Raw genomic sequence first — 21,120 nt, forward strand, 5'->3', positions numbered from 1 at the left:
GCTTGCGAGCCCGAGAGGTCAGACTCGGTATCTGTGGCTCACAGGCGTTAATTGCTCTGTGGCAAGTGAATCTTCTCAGACCAGGGATTGAACCCATGTCTCCTGCATTGGCAGGCGGATTCTTATCCACTGTACCATGAGGGGAAGTCCAGATCACGCTTTTCAGAATCAAGAAGTCTTTCCACAAGGAAAAAAGTATACTGAAATCACTGTTTACTAATATTTTGGCTTTCCAATGGATTTTAAACATTAGATTTCCTTTTTTCCTGGAGTCAAACTCTAATGCGTGGCAGTCCCTACCCTTCCTTCTCCCCTGCACCTCTCCTCACCTCCATCCCTCCTCAGCCCTCCCCCGACCTGCCGCAGGGGCTCAGTTCCTCTCCACTCCCCTTCTCCACCTTCTCCATCCTCCGTCTTCAACAATGTTTCTCCGCAGCTCTTTCCCTCTCTCCTCCTCTCTCTTTACTCCAAACCTCCTCTCTCACTCCTCCACCTTTCTCTCTTTTGCTCTTGCTTTCCTCCCACTAAAACATGCCAAAAGTCATTTTTGGCCCATCTTGGTTTATCTTGAGTAACGCACATCAGACTGAAGGACTAGGACAAGAAGAGTAGTTTATGCACAGTGGACTAGGACGTGACTTTCGATATCTGAGTCACAAAAATGAATTTAAGCCACTACATAATTGCAGAACTACCCCTCAAAAGAGTTGGGTATGATAGCATCACAGGTGAAAACAGGGGATGGTAAAAAGTGGGGGAAGGGAAGGCGAGAAAGTTGCCCCTTGTATGCCTAGACCCAAGACCAAATCTGGCAATCAGCCTTGGGACATGTGCTGCTCTCCCGAGAATGCCTGCTCCCTAACTCCAAGGATTCTGGAATCATTTACCAGAAGGTGCCAGTCACTTGGCATGGCAGCTTGCTTAATCTTGTTGTTTACCATCAACCCATCAAAAACAAGTGAGCAGGCAATCATGTTAGGTACCAGCTGATTTTTGGTGGCCATCTTCAAAACCAGCTCCCTCAATTTTTTCAGCAGTGTAATCAAACCATGGGGATTTTTTTCCATATCACCATTATTAGATTTTTTTCCCCCCTTTGGGCTGCACTGCATGACATGTGGGATCTTGGTTCCCAGACCAGGGATTGAACCCAAGCCCCCTGCAGTAGAAACAGAGCCCTAACCACTAACCACTGGTCCACCAGAGAATTCCCTGATTTTCATTTTATTGTGAAGGCCTGATGTCAGTCTGCCTAGGAAAAAGGAATATGGAGGGATTTTGCACCAGGGGGAAAAAAACCTGTGGCCCTGGATTCTGATATAGAGACCTGTTTTGTTTTTTTCCTCCAGGAATGGGAGAAGTTGCAACAATAATTCTCCCTCTTTAGACAGAGTGTCTGGCAGTGAGCACACTGCCCATTAACCATCCAAGCAGACAGGAAAGAAAGAAGAGCAGCCCAGCCAGGAGTCACAGAGCTTAACTTCAGGTTTGTTTGTCAATTTCTGGCTACAGCTTCAGTTTTTTTACCTCATTGATGAAAGGCATATGGTATCACCCACATCACAGGACTGGTATGAGGCTAAGAAATGCCTGGTACATAATAGGAGCTCAATAAACGCTGGCCCTCTGAGGCCCTGTGGAGACTTTGTTCCTTTTACTGAAAAATGATTAATTTTGATCATCCCCAAGTTAACATCTGGTATGCAGCTAAATAGCAATAAATTCTTTGTCCAAAAACTTATCATAAAGACTTACCTGGTATAAGCCATATTTTGAATTAGCAGGTGTATTTTCATACCCCTCTTTTTCAGAAAAGCCCAAATATTTGGCCAATTTTAACGTGAGTGCAACAACACACTTGAGTGCAACAATACTTTCTTAATAGACACGAGATTCATTACTTTCAGAAAGCAAACTGAAGCTGTAAATTAATAACAACTATATTAAGCTAACATTTATGGAGTACTATATATATATATATATATATATTTAAATACATTTATATCTCAGATGGACTTATTTGCAAAGGAAAGAGTCACAGATGTAGAGAACAAACTTATGTTTACCAAAGGGGTGTGTGCTAAGTTGCTTCAGTCATGTCTGACTCTTTGGGACCCTGTGGACTGTAGCCCACCAGGCTCCTCTGTCCATGTGATTCTCCAGGGAAGTGTACTGGAGTGGACTGCCATGCCCTTCTCCAGGGAATCTTCCTGAAGCAGGGATCGAACTCACATCTCTTTTGTCTCCTGCACTGGCATGTGGACTCTTTACCACTAGCGCCACCTGGAAGCCCAAAGGGGAGTGGAATATACGTGGGAGACTGGGATTGACATACACTACTATGTATAAAACAGAGAACTAATGAGAACCCACTATATAGCACAGGGAACTCTACTCAGTGCTCCGTGGTGACCTAAATGGGAAGGAAATCTGAAAAACAGTGGATATATGCATATGTGTAACTGATTCACTTTTGCTGCTCAGCAGAAACAAACACAGCATTGTAAGGCAACTAGACTCCAATAAAAATGTTTTAAAAACAAAGAAGGAACACAGACCCTGGATAACTTCATAGAGCGAGCCACTCTACTCTCTAGTTAGGCTTTCATGTACATAGAACAATTCTTGTTTAAGTCTCTCTAAAGTCACCTCAACTATATTCTGGCTAATAGAGGAGGGTGTAAGATGTTTCCTAAAGGATAGCATATCTTTAAAAACATCTTCAAGAAAATTAGTTAGCCCAGGGAAGGAGAGGGGTATATTGGTCATGAGGGCCAGTTGCAAAAAGAAGGGTGAGTGGGGCAAAGGAGACTACAGAGCCAGGGCAAAGAGGCAACGGTCCAAGGAGCTCTCAAACAGGAACACAGGCTTGGAGACAGGGAGCTCTGGAAGATGAAAAGGTAGGACTCAGGATGAGGTTGCAAAGACTGGTCAGATGCCCGAAAGACTTGAATGGTGGGTTGAGAACTTTGAACTTTTTTAACATAGGAATGGAGAGCTACTGAAGATCCTATCAAAGGAGGGATAGGATAGTGCCCTGGTGCAAGGACAGAAGGTGGGTGTTCAGGAGGCCCAGTCAAAGGCAGAAGTGAAGCAGCCATCCAAATAAGGGGTGATCAGAGTGTGACCTCCAGCAATGGCAGTGCGGAGAAGATGGGGCAGAATTAAGGTCTGTGTAGTCACCCTAGGGAGCATAGAAGAAGGGGAAGTAAAACAGACTCTCAGACTTCTGGATTAAAGGAGAGGACCACAACTATGGCAGGAGGAAGAGCCATTTGGGATAAGGAGGGAGATGACAGGCTCAGTTTCAGACACACTGAGTGAGACATCACCATTTGTGCCAAAGCATGTCATTAACAGCTATCCCCTGTCTAGAGCTTAAATATGGTATCAGAAACAAGGATGCAGATTCCAGGGAGGGTGGACATTTATGTAGACACCCAGTGTCCACAGACATCAATGGCGCAACATGGGACAGTAAATGCCAGGAGAAAAAAAGGAGAAGGGAAAAGGGAGGTAAACATCAGTCAAAATCACAGGGATGTGAAACACTGATGCTTCTCTCCAGGCTCTTCTTAGGGAAAAAAAAAAAAAAAGCAGAGAAACAAACACACACAAGACTTTTTAGGGAGAAATGGTGAACAACAAGGAGCTGAAACTATTACAAAACCTTAAAGCAAAACTTTTGTCCAAAATGACTCTTGTAGCCTCTACGCTAAATTTTATCAGTAATAAAAGCATACCCAAATGAAACAATATATATATATATATTTATATCTCACTTAATTCTAACAATCCTATAAGACAGATACTAAAATTATCCCCACTTTAGGAAAAGACTAATGCTAAGTAACTTAACCCAGGTGACATAGTAAAGGGCAGAGTTCAGTCACAGCCAAAACAGGATTTCTGGGCTTAAAATGATGAATACTACCTTCTCTTTTCAAACCAGTGCCTTCTCACATCTTCACATAGACCAGAAAGATTTCAAATATTCAAATGATAGAATTTCAGAAACCTCTCCATGATCTAAATCCCCTATTAGATTTTCAAAAGACCTCTTCTCATTGCTGTATTTCCCAGAAGAATCTAAACGCATCACAATATTCTAAAAGGAAAGGGGAGATTTAACAAACTGCTTCCCTGAACTTCTCTCTGCCAGTCTTTTAGTTATTTACATGTTTTTTTCCTGCCTCCTGTCCGTCTTAAGTAACAAATACTTTATGATCAGTCCATAATTATAAGAAGTCATATGAGAGACCAGAGAATGTCGCCAGAGAACACTAGAGAAAGGAAAAAGACGTAGCAACGCTTCCAACTCAATTTACATAAACTCCAAAATAATATAAAACGAAACAAATTCCACGGATGACTTTCCTAGTGCTGAAATGGCACAAGAGCCGCCTCTCGCTGACAGAGGACTGTTGCGGTGCAATCTGTGGTTTTCAAGAATAAGAAATGTGGGGGACCTGCCTCCCCGCGCTTGCCTGCCAGATCCACCGCTGGGCAGGTTTTAAAGAACGGAATAGAAGTGAGAATTTCCAGTTCAGAGGGGAGAGGATCGCAGAGCTCGAGCTCCTTCAACGGCTAATAGCAAATGGTTTATGAAGGGGAAAAACGAAATCTAAGAAGTCTGCGCAGCAATCCTTGCCGACTGAGAAGTGGGCGCCCAGCGAGATCGCTGGGTGGACGGTCCCTTGCCAGCTCATCTTCGCTGAAACGTCCGACCCGGGGCCCCGAAATGGGGCTGCGGGCAGTTCGAAAGCCGGCAGCGATCGCTGGCGTCAACCCCCACCTCCCGCTCCGGGCGAGGATGCTCTGGGCGCCGAGCAGCACCTGTGCCGCAAGGGAAGACCTCGGCCCCCAAGCCCGCCGAAGTGATGCGAGGTCGGAGGAGAGCCCCAGACAAAGTGAGCCCACCTGGCCTCGCGCACCGGCCGCTCGATCCAGGCAGGCCCGGGCGCCACTCCCGCAGCCGGAGCCCCTCGCCCGCAACCTCACCTCTCGCCGCCGCCTCCGCTTCTGTCGCCATCGCAGAAGCCACCCGGCCGGCTCCGCAGCCCCGGGGCCCGCAGCATGGAGAGCCCCGAGCCAGCGCTGAGCCAGCCCAGGCGGCCGCCCCGGGGCAGGGCGCAGGCACCCGCGGGGCTCTGCCCGATGCAACGGTGGCCCCACTGCAGCTCGGGGTTCAGGAGCTTGCGGCCGGGGGCTCGCCCGCCCGGGGGTCTAGTCGCCGCCGGGCCGGGGGCGGGAGAAAGGGACCGCGCGGGGCGGAGTCACGGCAGCCCCGCCCGCCGACCCCGGCGGAGCGAGGCGAAGTGCGGGGAGGCCAGCAGAGCAGCGCCTGGAGCCTCGCTGGAAACGTGCCTGTCTAAAGCAGGTTTCCCCCATCACTTCCAGATTCGTTGTCTGGTGTTCTGCAGTGTGGAGTTGTTCCCCTTGTGTGTGTGTGGCGGAGGGGGCGGGGGGAGCCGTGGGGGGAGATTGTTGTTCAGTCTCTAACTCATGTCCGACCCTTTGCGACCCATGGACTGCACCACGCCGGGCTTCCCTGTCCGTCACCAACTCCCGGAGCTTGCTCAAACTCATATCCATTGAGTCGGTGATGCCATCCAACCATCTCATCCTCTGTCGTCCCCTTCTCCTCCTGCCCTCAGTCTTTCCCAGCATCAGGGTCTTTTCCAATGAGTCGGCTCTTCGCATCAAGTAGCCAAAGTATTGGAGCTCGATCATCAGTCCTTCCAATGAATATTCAGGGTTGATTTCCTTTAGGATTGGCTAGTTTGATCTCCTTGAAGTCCCAGGAACTCTCAAGTCTTCTCCAGCACCACAGTTTCAAAGCATCAGTTCTTCAGCGCTCAGCCTTCTTTATGGTCCAACATTCACATCACCAAAGAAGCTGTTTGGGGTCCTGAGACAGTTGGGTAAATCCAGAAGCAAGATTCTTTGGGGACCACTTGTCAGCCCCTCATCATACGCGGAGTACGCTGGTTCGCTCCCCGCCCATAGGACTCTAGGGTTCCTTGGTCACAGTTTGTCTTGTAGTGGAGGGAAGGAACAGCAGAGAAAACACCAAAGCTCTGCATCAACCAGCCTAAAACTAATACTTTTCCTTCAGGACTCTCCATTACAGCGTCGTAACTAGCTGCTTTGTGTGTCCTGAGAGCTACTTAGGACGAGGGAGTTGGACGCGTGTTCCCAACGGAAGTAGGCAGACGCAGAGAGACTGATGTAGCCTTAAGTGGGTCCCGGATTTTATCCTGCTGGAGGTGGCAAGAGATGCTGCCCTGGATAACACACAAGGAGACACATCCCTAACCAAAAACCGTTGTTGAGACATCCCAGTCCTGACTTTGACTTGGAACTCCACCCGAAGTCCACAGACACCAAAGTCCCCCGACACCAACGTGTGCTGTCGGCTCAGAAAGAAAAATTCCGCAGACAGCCTGATAGACACTCTTAAGATCTGGTCTAGGTTTTCCTGAACATGCTCAAACCCTGGCTTTCCAGACAAGTGTACACTGTTTTGAGGTGGTTTACCAAGACTTGGGGGCAGGAGGGGTACTCTTAGATTGCACATGTGTTCAATGCCACTTTGATGGGTAAGTGGAATTTCTAGGATCCTGGGCAAAAAGTACAGGGGCTTCCCTGGCGGCTCAGTGGTAAAGAATCTGCTTGCAATTTGGGAGACGCACATTGGATCCCCGGATTTGGAAGATCCCTTGGAGAAGGAAATGGCAACCCATTCCAGTATTCTAGCCCGGGAAATCCCATGGACAGAGGAGTGCACAGGCTTCAGTCCATGGTGTCGCAAAGAACTGGACACAGCTTAGCGACCGAGCTGGGACGGACAAGCTACAAACACGCTGTCTTGCTTACAAAGTGTTTTTCCCTTTATCATCTCAGGTGAGCCTTATAACAACCTTTATGAGGTGGTTGAACACTTATAATTCTTGTCTTCTCAGTAGGCAAACAGAGGTTCAGAGATGAGTGTTTTGGCCAGAATCATTCAATATACAGTAGAAGCCAGATGGTGAAAGTCAGATCTCCTCAGGAGTTCATACGTGATATGATAAGCTTGCTGGTGAATCATCACAGTCCTCATGTCTTAGAAATGATGATTCACTTCCACCAAAAGCCTGAGAGCAAAAGCCAGGAATCTGGTACCTAAATGTGATGTGTAACACACAAAGAGCAGACACACAGGACTCCTTGGGGCAAATCATTCTCATAGTTTAATGTGTGTTTCCCCAGTTGTTCAAATTTAAATTCTGCTTTCAACTTTTTCCTTAAACTCTGGAGCTTTACTTCCTAAGATTTTTTTTTTTTTTAGAGTGGTTATACTATACCTCCTAGGATAAGGCAGAGATAATCACACAATATCTTGACAGATGGATAGGAAATTCATCTCTCCTTTCTTACTAGTGGTCTTTTCATATTTTCTCCTTGAGCAAAATGTAAGAAGGTGATTTGAAACAGAACTTGCAGAGTGGATGGTATAGTTCCTTCCGGCCAATGTGGTTTCCTTCCCCAAAGCCCAGGAAAAACTTTGCTTTCAGGAACCATTGCTAATCTTAGGGGGAATTTAGTTTGTTCATTAATTTCCTTCACTGCCAAATACTCAAGCAAGAACAAGACTGACATTAGGAACCACTGCCTAGCACACTATAAATTCCTATTCTTGTCAACCTCCTGTTGGGGTTGTAACAGTGCAATTTTGTTTGGAGGACCCTTTAAGTTCACATATATATTTCAGTTGGTCCAGAACAACAATAACAAAAATCACCTGTTTCGGATTATAGTTAAATTGAAGACCCCCATCTCCAGTGATGTATAAAAATAAATACACATTAATAAGCTCCTAAGTGACTGAGGAAATAATTATTAATATTTAAAACTACTCTTTCTTCCCCATCACTCCTCCACCCCTGACGTTCCATGGAGGGTGAATTCTGGGGAAGGTTCCTGGATTTGCTGAGCAGGTTGATGAGTGGGAATGCAGTTAGGAGAAACAGGGGGGCACAAACGTGTTTTGAGAGATAGGTGTCTCATGGGCTTCTGGAATGGGAGAAAGCAGCTTGAGCTTGGCCCATGGAGGTGAGACGCAGAGAAGGTAATTGCAGGAGGGTATACTCATGAGAAAGAGCAGAAGTGGTGGTGGCAGCGGCTACTGGGAGTGGAAATTTGAGAGTATTTTTAAAGGTATTTAGGAAGCTTCATTGTGTAATGCAAACCCTCTTATATTATTTCCCTGGAAAATAACAACTTTAGCAAAGGCTATAGTTCATTTCAATGCTTTTGGAGTTGATTTATGTATTTACTAAACATGAAAACATTTTGAGATTGGCCTTAGAGGGGGAGTAGGGCTGCTCATAAAATGCAGTTATTCATTTGTTCACAAATGCTTGTAGAGTGTCTACACTGTGCCAGGCATGGCTATTAAGCACTGACTGCCGTACATCACCAACTGGACATCCATTACTTCATATAGATGTTTTCATAACAGTCAGTGAGGCAGGTATTATTTCATTTTAGAAAAGTCCAACCAGTGTCCTTTTTCCTTTAGCTCAGTAGTTTCTGAGCTCAGTAGCTCAGAATTGAGACTGTGCAGAAGTTCAGAACACCCCAGAAACTCTGACTTAGTAAGTCTGGGGTGAGACACACTAAATCTTTATCCAAACAAGTATCCTAGTTGAGTCTGAAATAGTTGCACCAAGTACTCTATTTCAGGAAATATTGCTTCAACTAGCCAAAAATGAATTTTCTTAAGCCTAGGTTGTTGCAAAGGAGAAGTTGTGTGTGTGTGTGTGTGTATTTCTATAAGCCAGAGGACAGAAGTAGCAATAAACTAAAATTCCAAGACAAATACAGGGAGAACAAAACTTAGAACAAGAGGGAATAGTTTACAGACATCTCTTTATATATGGAGCTACTGCCTCTTTTTTCCTTAGAGAGTATGTATTTGTATATGTAAGTGTCAAAAGCTGAAGTAATTTTTACTTTTGGACGTTTTGGACAGTCTTACAACATGTATGGTACCCTAGACCCTCCTCAGTCCTCTACTATATAGACCCATACTGGAGGATTTTTCAAGTTTTGTCCATGATTAACTTACCTAAGAGGACAGGAAAGGCAAACGACAATCTCCCTTTCCTGTTATGTATTTCTCCCTTTGGCAGAGACTTATAAGTCATCTCAACATTTAAGGATTTGCTAACGAATGCTTTAGAATGAACAGTAATAAACTTTGTAATGGTTTTTAGCACAACCTCCGGAGAAATGTTTTGATTTCTACTAATCACAGCCTATCTTCTCAAGTTAGACAAAGCAGTTGAGCCACTAGTGATGAGGCCAGTCATTAGGCCCACCCTTGCCTGGATCTTGAGAGGAAGTAAGTAGATGAGGATCCCTGTGACTGGTATAACAGCTTTGTGGGAGATGGACCCGTGAGACGAATGGCAGCTGGAAGCCTTGGCAGTAGCACTAAAAAGACCAAACCCTGGTCACTGGGCCAAACATCCATTGTTTGTATGATGTCCAGAGACCACCCCTACTCCTGCTTCTCTGGACAAGCAACCTAGGCTCCCAGTAGCTGAGCTATGGTCTAGCACAGTGGTCCTCAGTACTCCTATTTCACATGCGTCAGAAAAGGTGTTAATGGATCAGCCCTTCAGTTCATATGTAGGCAATGGCAGAATCAGTAACAAAACCCAAGTGCAGTGGCTTCAGTAAGAACCATTGGTATAAACCAGTGTGGCACCCTTTTAATTATCTTGGGGGTTAACTCCAATTTGGTTCTGGTGTCAGGTGGCCATGTGCTTTAGGGGAGCCTCAATGGCAACCCACTCCAGTACTCTTGCCGGGAAAATGCCATGGACGGAGGAGCCTGATGGGCTGCAGTCCAAGGGGTCTCGAAGAGTCAGACACGACTGAGCGACTTCACTTTCACTTTTCAGTTTCATGCATTGGAGAAGGAAATGGCAACCCACTCCAGATGTTCTTGCCTAGAGAATCCCAGGGATGGGGGAGCCTCGTGGGCTGCGGTCTATGGGGTTGCACAGAGTTGGACACGACTGAAGCGACTTAGCAGCAGCACTCTGTACCAAGGATGTGAAGCCTGCTTAGTTTAAATCAATCAACAGACCAGGTACTATTGTAGGAATGGATGGATGGCATAATCAAGGCCAACAAAGTAGGGTTGGAGGGCAGGGTTCTTTGCTTAGAATGCTTCTGGAAAAGATTTTCCTTACTCTTAAAAAGAGGATGAACAATCTCCTTTTTAAAGACTTGTATGACAATTTGATGCTTAGAGTCCCTGTAGCCATCCAGCCCTCTGAGAAAACAAGCCCAAGGACATCCAACACTCTGCTGATGACAATGTAGAAAACTAGAAAGAATCTGTTCTTGAAGACATTTTTGAGATGCTAAATTTACTCTGGAAGGTCCCTATCTTGTGTCTTAGTTTTACACAAGATACTCATTTTCCTTATTTTTGCATTTTTACTTGCATCTTATACTTGCAGTCAAAAGAACCCAAAATACCAACTTGGTCACTGGCTTCCCATGTGTTTTTCTGAGGTCTAGAAACATATCAGATAATTTGTTAAGGAAGTGTGCTCTGTTATCTGGGGAATGGAAGGAGCCCCAGACTTGGTTCAAGAGCAATCTATTACCTAAGTTTGGGTAATTCACACTCAGTTTCATGTTTATCATCTGTAAAATATTATGTTTCTTTCACAGAGTAGTAGAAAAGACCAAAATGAGTAAGCTAAGTGAAAGCATTTTATAAAGCAAAATATAAGTTCTTTTAACAAGATGCTTTTGAAAGATAAATGTAGAATATCAAAATTTGCTCTGAATTCCAAATTTTAATATTCAGTATTTTTACCATTTTAACAATAGCATTACTAAAATGATGTCAGTCAGGGCATAGCTGGAAGCACAGCTAGGATGAACAGGATTCTGACTGGCTCTCTCTGAGACTGGCAGAAACAGTGTCATGATCACTGATCGGTGTCTCCAGTGGGATAGACGAAGTAGTACCTGGGTACCCTGGGCACTTATATCCCTAGTTTCCATTGCTATTTTGAGGCATATTTTCATTTCTACCTGCTAATTGATTTTGGCCTAGTGGAGTAGCTGCATATAAACCTGTACAACTATCTTGAGTGTTTAAACATAAGAAAATTGAAACTTAAAATATTTATCCAATATGTTGTTCTTGATGTGATCTTTAAGGGTAAAAGTTGGATCCCTTTACAAAGCAGGCTTTCTTGAGGTTTGGGTAACATCTATGTCAAAATTCAAAAATATAATCAAAAAACCTCACCAACAAAAATATTGTAAACATACTTTTTATTCTTTTCTTACCTTCAATGAAAAGTGCATGATGCCACCAAAACATTTTTTTGAAACTCAGTAACTGAACACAGAACTCAATAGCCTGGTTTTTATTTTCCAGACAACTGCTGAATAATTTATATTGCTTTAAAAATAACTAACATCTATCTTTATTACTTCAGTCCTTTTAAAAGTAGCAATATTACTCTCATTTTTTCATAAAAATCTAAAATATCTCTAGTAGTCCTAAGTGTACTGTATTTATATTTGTTCCAAGTGTTTGTTTCATTAAAATGTTCCAGAGATAAGTGCACTTCTATAGAGAAAACAAAATTTAAATAAAGACAAGGGGAATATTCATGGTTGTAGCAAAATAGTTATTTTGAATGTTCTGACTCTTAGCAATTCAGAGAGAAAATAGAATGTGTTTTGTAGGCAGGGACCTCTCTACTGATTAAAATTTCAATCCATTTCTTTGTAGATCATTGATAGATAGATAGCTGTTTCTCCTACCAGTAGATACTGCTGGGTTGATTGTCTAAAGGTTTTCTACAATAAAACACCAAAAATAAATGTACTTTAAAATATTGTAAGATTTACAGATCTACACAAAGATAACAGGTGTTTAAAAAAAACAGAAAAAGTATATTATTACAGAAATAAATGAAACCCTATCTTAACCCTAAGCAACCAGTTTTGAATATTCCATACTTGTTATTTTCCATTCAACTAATAGCTTATTAAATCAGATATATATTCCATTCAGTAAAGGTTGATAAGAAATTTCCTATTCTCAGATAGCACTACGCTTCAATAAATTTAAACATTTAAAGCCATGTAAATAAGAAAAGCATAAAAGAAAAAACATAACTTGCTTTAATACAAAGGTTTTTTAATAAAAAAAGTCAAAGTCTACATTAAATCAGGAAATCAACAAATCTGAATTATACAAGCTTTCTATATACTTAGAAAAACCAAAAACACACAGTTTATAACAAAACTCTTTAATTCAAAATAGAGTCTAATTTAAAGAAAATGTCATTATGCTCTGTTGATTAGATAGGGTTTTGTCATTTAAATTAAATGGTTCACCTGAAACATGGGATATAATAAGAGAAAATTATATATAATAAGAGAAAATTCAAGCTCAAGGGTACTTTGCAAATTATCTAATTTGCTTTATGAATCAAATTCTTAGCTTCCAAAGGGCAGACACAGTCTTTAATTGCTTTTAGATAGGCACTTAAGAAATGCTTTTGATGAGGAGGAAACCCCAAAGATTATGAATCACTCAACTCCAGGGAAAAATGAGTATCTTAACAAGGTAAACTTTTCATAACTGCCCTTCTGCTGCCAAGAAACCATAACTATCCCCAAGTTCTTCCTATTAATAAGAATGAAGGAAATGGAAACTAAAATGCTCTATTCTTATTCAGTTAAAAGGTAAACTTAGGTAATTCAGCTCCTTTATATCAATCTCTCTCTCTCTCACTTGAATTAATGAAATTTTTTAATACTAGAATAGTTACCATAGTAGAACCAGAGTATGTTGCAATTTCCTTGTATCTTACCCATTCACACTAGCAAAACATCCTTTTTAAAAAAACACTGGGGAGTGGGGGGAATGAGAAAAATTTCATAAAACTAAATGTAAGTTAGAGAGTTTTTAAAATTAGAGGCAGTTGTAATTAGAAAAACCAGAGCTAGGCAAAAGGAGACAACCCCAAAATTTTAATAGTTCTCTCTCCTAAATACTTGGTCACATGTTCCAGATAAGAAAAATGGAGATGAACTATTAGGTGAACACATAATAAGTATCAAACAAATACTAGGAGGGAAAGGGGAGGAAGGAAGGAAGGAAGGTGGGGGAGGGAAAGGAAGGAAAGGGAAGGGGAGAACAGGGCAGGAAGAAAAAAAGAATAGAATGGCCTTATTGAAACACCATGGAGCTCCCTAGAAAGCAGGAACATTTATAAAAGCTTTTGTAGATCTGCATAATAGTCCTATGCAATTCTTCCCCACTAGAAGAACATCTATACAAATAAATTATCATTTTAGATTCTGATCACAGATCATTCATAACAGTAATAACTGTTGTATCTAAAAAAGAAATTCTACTAGTTAACAGTTAAGACAAACATTAGGCCATTCTTTGATAAATTAATACTCCTCCGCTATTACTGATGAAGCCAAAACCTCAGAGAGTCATTTTTAAATGAAAATGTTGAGCTGGAAAAGACTATCGCATTCTTGGGGGATTTGCTGCTGACATCACCTCCCCCATCCTCTAATCACAAGCCCCCTGGCCTGCATTTATTTCCTTAATTCCCTTTACAGTAACCACAGTGATGGAGCTAAACATGAACAGTAGTGCCCTTGAATGAGCTAGCCTCCATCAAAGATCTGAAGACAGCATTCCCGCAGGACAGTAAAATCCCCCACAGCTGCGAACATCCACTCTGTTCAGGATCTTTGGTACATTTGGAGTATAAGAAAATAATGGCACAATAATACAAGTACTATCAAAGGAAAATTTTTCATCAAAACAAATAAAAGTTAACCAGCCATGATATGTAACAACTTTCTAGAAAACCAAAGTAAATAGCTCTTTGTTCTCTACAAGTTCATTTACATGATCAGAAGTTTGACGTTTAAAAAAATAGTTTAATAAAAATACACTAGTAGTTCTACAAGCAGCCTTCATGGTCATTTCTTCAATTCAACTCACCATAATCAAATTAAAATAATGCCATGTCCTCTTATTAAGAAAGAAGTCCTCTTGTCACAAGAAAAGCAACTTTACATTTTATATGATACAGTACATCTCCCTATGAGTATACAGAATACATGTATAAAGGTCATCAGTATTTCTGAATGCAAAGTAAATATATTAGTGGAGTGCTTGAGTGAAGCTGTTCAACTTCCTCCTTATTCAAAACTCGTTACTCCCTACTGTGGAGTTTGTGTAATAACATGATGATAAACTTTATTTTTTAAATAACCCAGTGTATTTCCTTTTTAAAATGCCTTAAAACCATTACAGAAATTGTCTTCATATATATTCTATAGATGTCCAAACCAATAGGGCAAGTGTTCTAATACCAGCTATGGAAGATGGCTTTTATTGATTATCTAGACCCATAAGGTGTGCAGTAAAACAGCCAATACTGCAGTGTTACCTACAGGTTAGCCTATGTTGCTTTACATGATATGTGTTTCTCCTGAATTGATTAGAGGTGTTACAGTACAAAGCCACGGCACACACAGGCGGAATGGACCTTAATACGCGTGTAGGCAGTGCAGTTAGAAAGGGATGTACATTTCTTTTATTCCAGTACCTTCATATAATAAAGTTAACAAAAATAATATTAAAAAAAGAAAAAAAGCCAGCTGGCACTGCCAACCAATTCCTGTAGTAGTCTTCGAAATCCTAATCCTGTAGAATTTCCTCTTGTAGTCAGAAGCACCACCGTCGTCAGGAGTATTTCCGTGTACTGTTTGTTACCTACGCCAAGCAAGCCTGGTGATGCGGCTACCTGAGTTCTCTTGGTTGTGAGCCAACGTGGTCTTCGCTCATAATTTCCCAGCCTTCATGTAGGTGGGGATAGAGCCACGCTGAGTCAACCCTTCGAACCTCTTATAGGTATAATTGAGGAAAACCCAGTCTTTGGATTTGTAGTCCGGTTCCGTGGTGTTTGGCACTGGAAAGATAGAAAAATTAACCAAGACCAAAGGAATTTCATTAATGAAATATGTTATCACTTTCATAGTCTTTTAAATGTGGTTAACTGTGAGACTGTCTTACCTGGTTGTAAAATATCAGATTCAGGAAAGTCATCGAAATTTGACGTATCATCAATGCTTTTGATTTCTATAGGGATTGCTGCTGGCCTTTCCCTGTAAAATAGTATTGAGTAACCATGGTTAAGTTTTCTTGAATTCAGTTTTCCAAAGCTTAATTCTACTTGCAAAGTCTGCATGCTGTTCTATAGATATTAGAAGAGACAAGGAAATTTATTATGGATCTGAAATTTCTGAAGTTAAGTGGATTTCATAGCTGAGTAGAATTTTCTTATTAAAATATTATCATTTACTTGGAATTTTTATTTGTTTATACCAAGACTTTCTCATGCTGTTTCTTTTTTTAAAGAGGAAAAACAATAGTTAATGAAAGGGAAAGGAGAACAGAGAATTTTATTTAAAAAATTTTATCATTCTATAAAGTACCCTCAACATTGTGGGGACCAGAATCCAACCTAATTAATTTAGAAATAGAATTCTTCTAGTAGAGGATCCACCACTTCATAAGTCAAGTCATTTAGGAAAATAAGGGGCTCAAACGGTGAAGGGACTACATGTTTGTGATGAAATCTGAACCCAAAAACTTCTCAGTCATATAAATTTTAAGGGAACTGGGGGCATTAGGTTAAAAAAAATAATAAGTCATGAAAATGTTTTTTTATCATGCTAAATAATAGAAGCAATAAAAATTGATGAATTTCCTAAACTATTTTTAGCAGGATAAATAGTTTAGGAAATTCATCAATTTTTATTGCTTCTATTTTTTCAGCAAGTACTTAATGATCAATTAGGTGATAAGTGTACAAAATTTTGTAAAAACACATTTATATTTTCCCCAGAATTATTCTAACCTATTTACACTTAATGTACTAACTTAATAAATTTATATTAGTTTAGTGTAAAAACGTATAAACTCTGGTGCCCTGAGATCTAATCTCTAGTAATTATCAGAATGACCTTAGACATTGTGACTCTTCCCTCATGTAAAACCAGGAGACTGGACTGGTAGTCTATAAGCATTCTTTCAACCGTAACAGGGGGAATCATGTGATAGTTCTGCTCAATGAGATGACACACGGACAGTAAAATGCAGTGTAGCGGTTTAGAGTCAGGACTCCGGAATCACACTGCCTGGACTCAGTTCTAGCCAGATCACTTACTAGCTGAGGCACTAGTAAGGCAAATTACTTCTCTGTGACTTAGTTTTCTCATTTGTAAAATGGGGATAATAATAATACCTATTGTATAAGGCTTATTATGAGGATAAGATGAGAAATGTAAAGTACTTAAAACAGTGCTGGACATACAGTTAACAGTCCCCCCAAATATACCTACTCCAGAATCAGGTAGAGTGTCTAGCACGTTGTAGGGGCTCCCATGAGGGGACACTTAGCTGTCTTGAAAGTGGAAAGGGGGGCTGGCGAGCCTAGGCGAGGCAGGACTGAGGGCAGGGAGGCCAGAGAGGTGAAGAGCATTTTCGTCAGAATGAAGAGTAAACGACAATGCCCTAGGATGGGAGGGATGGGGCAGGAACCACACAAGATGCAGCTTCTACAGGTGAGGCAAGAATCATATCCCAAAATCCTGAAAAGCAGGGAAGGACCCTTAGTATCTCTCTCTGAGTACAAAGAGAAGGAAGGAAATGGCACAATCAGATTTGTTTCTGAACTGTTGCTGTGTGGGGGAGAGACCAGAACTGCTGAAGACAGTTTGGCCACAAAATGAATAAAGGCCAATGCTCACAACAAACTCCTCTAAACCAGTTCTTAAAAGTTACCTGCATTATTTAACTTCTCTCACAATGCGGGAGACCTGGGTTCGATCCCTGAGTTGGGAAGATATCCTGGAGAAGGGAAAGGTTACCCACTCCAGTATTCTGGCCTGGAGAATTCCATGGACTGTATAGTGCATGGGTTTGCAAAGAGTTGGATACGACTGAGTGACTTTCACTTTCACAGTGTTTATAAGAGGGACTGTATATTCTTCAAAATTAATAAAGGAAACACAGTATAGAATATGAGAGGACAAAAATAGTTATACAGTATTAAATGTAATTACATCTTTGTTGTGCTAACAGCCTTCATCATGTAACTTTGCATATCAAAATCTAAACTGGCACAGTATGTGCTTGTTTCTTAAAGTGGATGTTACATAAAATGAGTCATTTAGCTATGGCCACTACAGTCTCACTCATTTATATAATCCAGAAAACACTAATTTGTCACATGACCACAATGTTACCTCTTGTATTTAATCAATCAGAATCAGGTAAATTAATCACCAAATCTAGTAGAAAGTTTTCACTCACATGGCCTTATCCCACTCAAAGCCTGTAAACATACCTGATGTGCCCCCAGTCAACGCCTTCAAAAAAAGGATGACTTTTTATTTCTTCTACTCCACTATTCCCAATTCTATTTTCAGAATCAATACAAAACCTAGAAAATGGGAACACAGAAATTATAATATGCAGACTACATCTCAAGTACTCTGCATTATTTCCAACATTTCACCTTTTTTTCTGTTTACTGAAGTTAACTCTATTGTGAGAAATGTGAGGAAAAACAGAAATCATCTATAACTGCACTATTCAGACATAACTATTGCAAACAGTTGGAGGCTACTTCCTTCCAGTCTTTTACTATAATTTCAAAAATATGGTGTTGATAAGGAGTTTCCATTATTTTTTTTTCACTTAATATACTGAGAACATTTCCCAAAGTCATTTAACTATTTTTCTATACATTTGTTTTCTAAAGTTTACACATGGAAACACTACAATTTACTTAGCTACTTCACCATTGCCAGTTAGATGATTTTCAACCTTTCATTACTAAAAACAGTATCAAGATAACATAATATATCCTAAATCTTTACACACATCTGATTATCTGCATATGCAAAATTCCTAGAAGTAGAATTGCTGGGTCAAAGGTCAAAGACAGTTTGAAGATTTTTTTTTTATAAGATTGTCCCAATTCATATTCCTTCTAGGAATCCACAATAGAACCTAAACACTTCATCTTAGTTGAGAAAAAGAATGAATCTTTTGCTTAGAAAAGGTTTCATACATAGACTTTTTTTTAATTGGGGGCTAATTACTTTACAATATTGTGGTGGCTTTTGCCATACATTCACATGAATCAGCCATGGGTGTACATATGTCCCCATCCTGAAGCCCCCTCCCACCTCCCTCCCCATCACATCCCTCAGGGTCATCCCAGTGCACCAGCCCTGAGCACCCTGTCTCATTCATCGAACCTGGACTGGCGATCTATTTCACATATGATAATATACATGTTTCAATGCTATTTTCTCAAATCATCCCACCCTCACCTCCTCCCACTGAGTCTAAAAGTCTGTTCTTTACATCTGTGTCTCTTTTGCTGTCTCACATAGAGGGTCATCATTACCATCTTTCTAAATTTCATATATATGCATTAATATACTGTATTGGTGTTTTTCTTACATAGACTTTTGTGATATGAACTGCTACTAAGAATTTATTTTCCCTTTCTCTTTAGGGGATAAAGTCATTGTAATCCAACAGGAGTGACCTCTGAAATAATATAAGACTTCTTCCCTCTTAACTCTTTTTTTTTTCCCCTGAATATTACCTTTTAAGAATCTGCATTAAAAAAAACCAAAATGCCCTTTCTTTACTGAGTTCTTAAACTGTATAGATCAGTGATAGTCTTTTTCTTCCCACAAAACTGAAATAGGCAATTTAATCTTTTAGGTCCCTGTGAGGCCTTAAGATACCATAACCTCTTTAAGAGATTTAACTACTAACCTAAGAATTAAGTCCTTGGCTTTCTCAGATATAGGCACCTCTGGAGGAAATACCAGAGTTTCTTTCCAGTTCATCACTTTCCTGTATGTTTCTTGAGGTGTTTCAGAGCAGAAAGGTGGATATCCTAAGTATCACAGGAAATAAGGTTTCATTAGCCTTTATGATCAAATTTGCTGCACCTTCTATCTACATATCACAAAAAAACAAAATAGCCCTGAGCGCTCTACTTAACAATAAAAAAATACCAACATTCATCCATTTATAAGAAAATGGCTTATAAAGTCAACAAAATAAAGGATTTAAAGCATTGCCCCTCTTTCACCTAAAAGGTCATGCAGATACAATTTAGATACCTAGGAATTCTGGTTAAATGCCTCTTTCCTGACACAGGATCCCTAGAGAGCTCACCAATATTTATCATTGTGTATTTAACATTGGGGGATGCCAGAAATCAGCTTAAAGAGTTCAGATATTTTAGCCCATATTATCTACAGTATGTTCAGTCAGTGGTGCTCTGATTTACATGGTATGTACATAAATGAATAATAAAACATACCTATTAGCATTTCATACATAATTACTCCCAAAGACCACCAGTCACACAATTTGTTGTAGCCAGTCTGCATGAATACTTCTGGAGCAATGTAATCTGGTGTCCCAACTGTTGAATATGCCTGCAAAGGAACAGCTTGTCAAACCAGTGTCCTCAATATATATATATATAGTATATATATATATTTTTTGAAAGATCTGAGTATGGCTCACTACTGGAAAAACTAAAATATACAGAAGCTAATTTTGAATCGAATATGTGTTTTACAGGTTTATCATGTATAAGGCTTAGTGAAAGGCATGCAGTCAGATAATACGTTAAGACATGATTTCTGTCCCTAAAGAGCTCAACTAAGTTATTTATGTATTCAGTCCTAAATCCATTCCAAAAAAGAATAAAAAGGTTGTGTTCAGTCGGCCTGGCTTCTGTACTCAATACTTGCTCTCAGGCAAGTTATTCAGCTTTTTTGAGCCTCAACTTCTGCTTACATAAAACTGGACTAATAATTCCTGCCCTAACAGAGTAGGTACGAGGATGAAAAAAAGCAAAGGGACGTGTCTGTAAACCACAGCCTCCCATATAAAGATCAGGTATTTTCATTATAAACTCATTTCCAGGGCACTGCTTATCTATTAGAAAGCAATGCAGTTTTTCATTCTTAATTCATATAAAATCTTACAAAAACTTTCCTTAAGGCAGCAATTTTCTATTACAGGTAGTACTCTAGGGGCCATTTGAAAATGTGTAACAGCAGATTTTGATATTTCTATGATCTGGGGAAGGACATGATTGGCATTTAGTGGCGGGGGATATAGGCTCTAAAGGAATTTCCTGCCCCAAACACCAAGAGTCCGCTCTATTTCTTCACTAGAAAACACTGATATAAGTCATGATGATGGTCACAAGAATAGTAAAATCTGCACGAGTAATGATTGTGAATACTCTGTAATTAGGGGGTACAGAATTTCCACCATAGTTTTAGGCAGTATTCATATTTCCCTTTAAAAGTAGGAAATGCTAATGCTAAGTCACTTCAGTCGTGTCCGACTCTGTGTGACCCCATAGACGGCAGCCCATCAGGCTCCCCCGTCCCTGGGATTCTCCAGGCAAGAACACTGGAGTGGGTTGCCATTTCCTTCTCCAATGCATGATAGTGAAAAGTGAAAGTGAAGTCTCTCAGTCGTGTCCGACCCTCAGCGACCCCATGGACTGCAGCCTACCCAGGCTCCTCCGTCCATGGGATCTTCCAGGCAAGAGTACTGGAGTGGGGTGCCATTGCCTTCTCCGAAAGTAGGAAATACTGCAATTCTTTTCTCAGTTGTAAAATCTGATCTACAAGTGACACATTTAAAAGTAGAAATAATATTCCGTCATTAATGCATAGCTCAAAACATTTAAAAAATATTTTTGAAAACTTTAAAACACCAAAATGTTTTATAAGCACAAAAAGTTTACTTGGGCTAATGAGAGAATGAGCTCAATAATGCAAAGGTCATTTTATTTGCTTTGAGAGGGTATCAGACTCTTGCCTTTCAGTCTGTTTACCTTCCTGAGGGACTGCTGAGTAAGTTTCTCTTCATCCCTTGGCAGAATTTAACAAATATTTATAGATATCTGTCGATATGTACCAGGC

General features: G+C 40.6%; 2 protein-coding genes across 5 annotated transcripts in view; both read right to left on the minus strand.

Annotated features, from left to right (window-relative positions):
- BMAL2 (basic helix-loop-helix ARNT like 2) overlaps window positions 1–5,232 on the minus strand; it is a 97,733-nt gene extending 92,501 nt beyond the window's left edge. The window contains exon 1 of one of the 2 annotated variants that reach the window (XM_086401632.1): window positions 5,002–5,232. In XM_086401632.1, the coding sequence (XP_086257758.1) occupies window positions 5,002–5,032 (31 nt within the window). In that variant the 5' untranslated portion in view covers window positions 5,033–5,232. The remainder of the gene's footprint in view (window positions 1–5,001) is intronic. The other variant, XM_086401631.1, reaches the window with a different exon arrangement.
- Window positions 5,233–12,215: 6,983 nt separating this feature from the next.
- STK38L (serine/threonine kinase 38 like) overlaps window positions 12,216–21,120 on the minus strand; it is an 81,702-nt gene continuing 72,797 nt past the window's right edge. For all 3 annotated transcript variants that reach the window (XM_086401634.1, XM_086401635.1, XM_086401633.1), the window contains 5 exons: window positions 19,491–19,608; window positions 18,935–19,058; window positions 17,484–17,579; window positions 15,146–15,237; window positions 12,216–15,041 (listed from right to left, as the gene is read on the minus strand). In XM_086401634.1, the coding sequence (XP_086257760.1) occupies window positions 14,914–15,041; window positions 15,146–15,237; window positions 17,484–17,579; window positions 18,935–19,058; window positions 19,491–19,608 (558 nt within the window). In that variant the 3' untranslated portion in view covers window positions 12,216–14,913. The remainder of the gene's footprint in view (window positions 15,042–15,145; window positions 15,238–17,483; window positions 17,580–18,934; window positions 19,059–19,490; window positions 19,609–21,120) is intronic.

Source organism: Bos grunniens, chromosome 5 (genome assembly GCF_055505025.1).
Source record: "Bos grunniens cultivar Pamir isolate PY7600 chromosome 5, Bosgru_T2T1.0, whole genome shotgun sequence".
Taxonomy (NCBI): domain Eukaryota; kingdom Metazoa; phylum Chordata; class Mammalia; order Artiodactyla; family Bovidae; genus Bos; species Bos grunniens.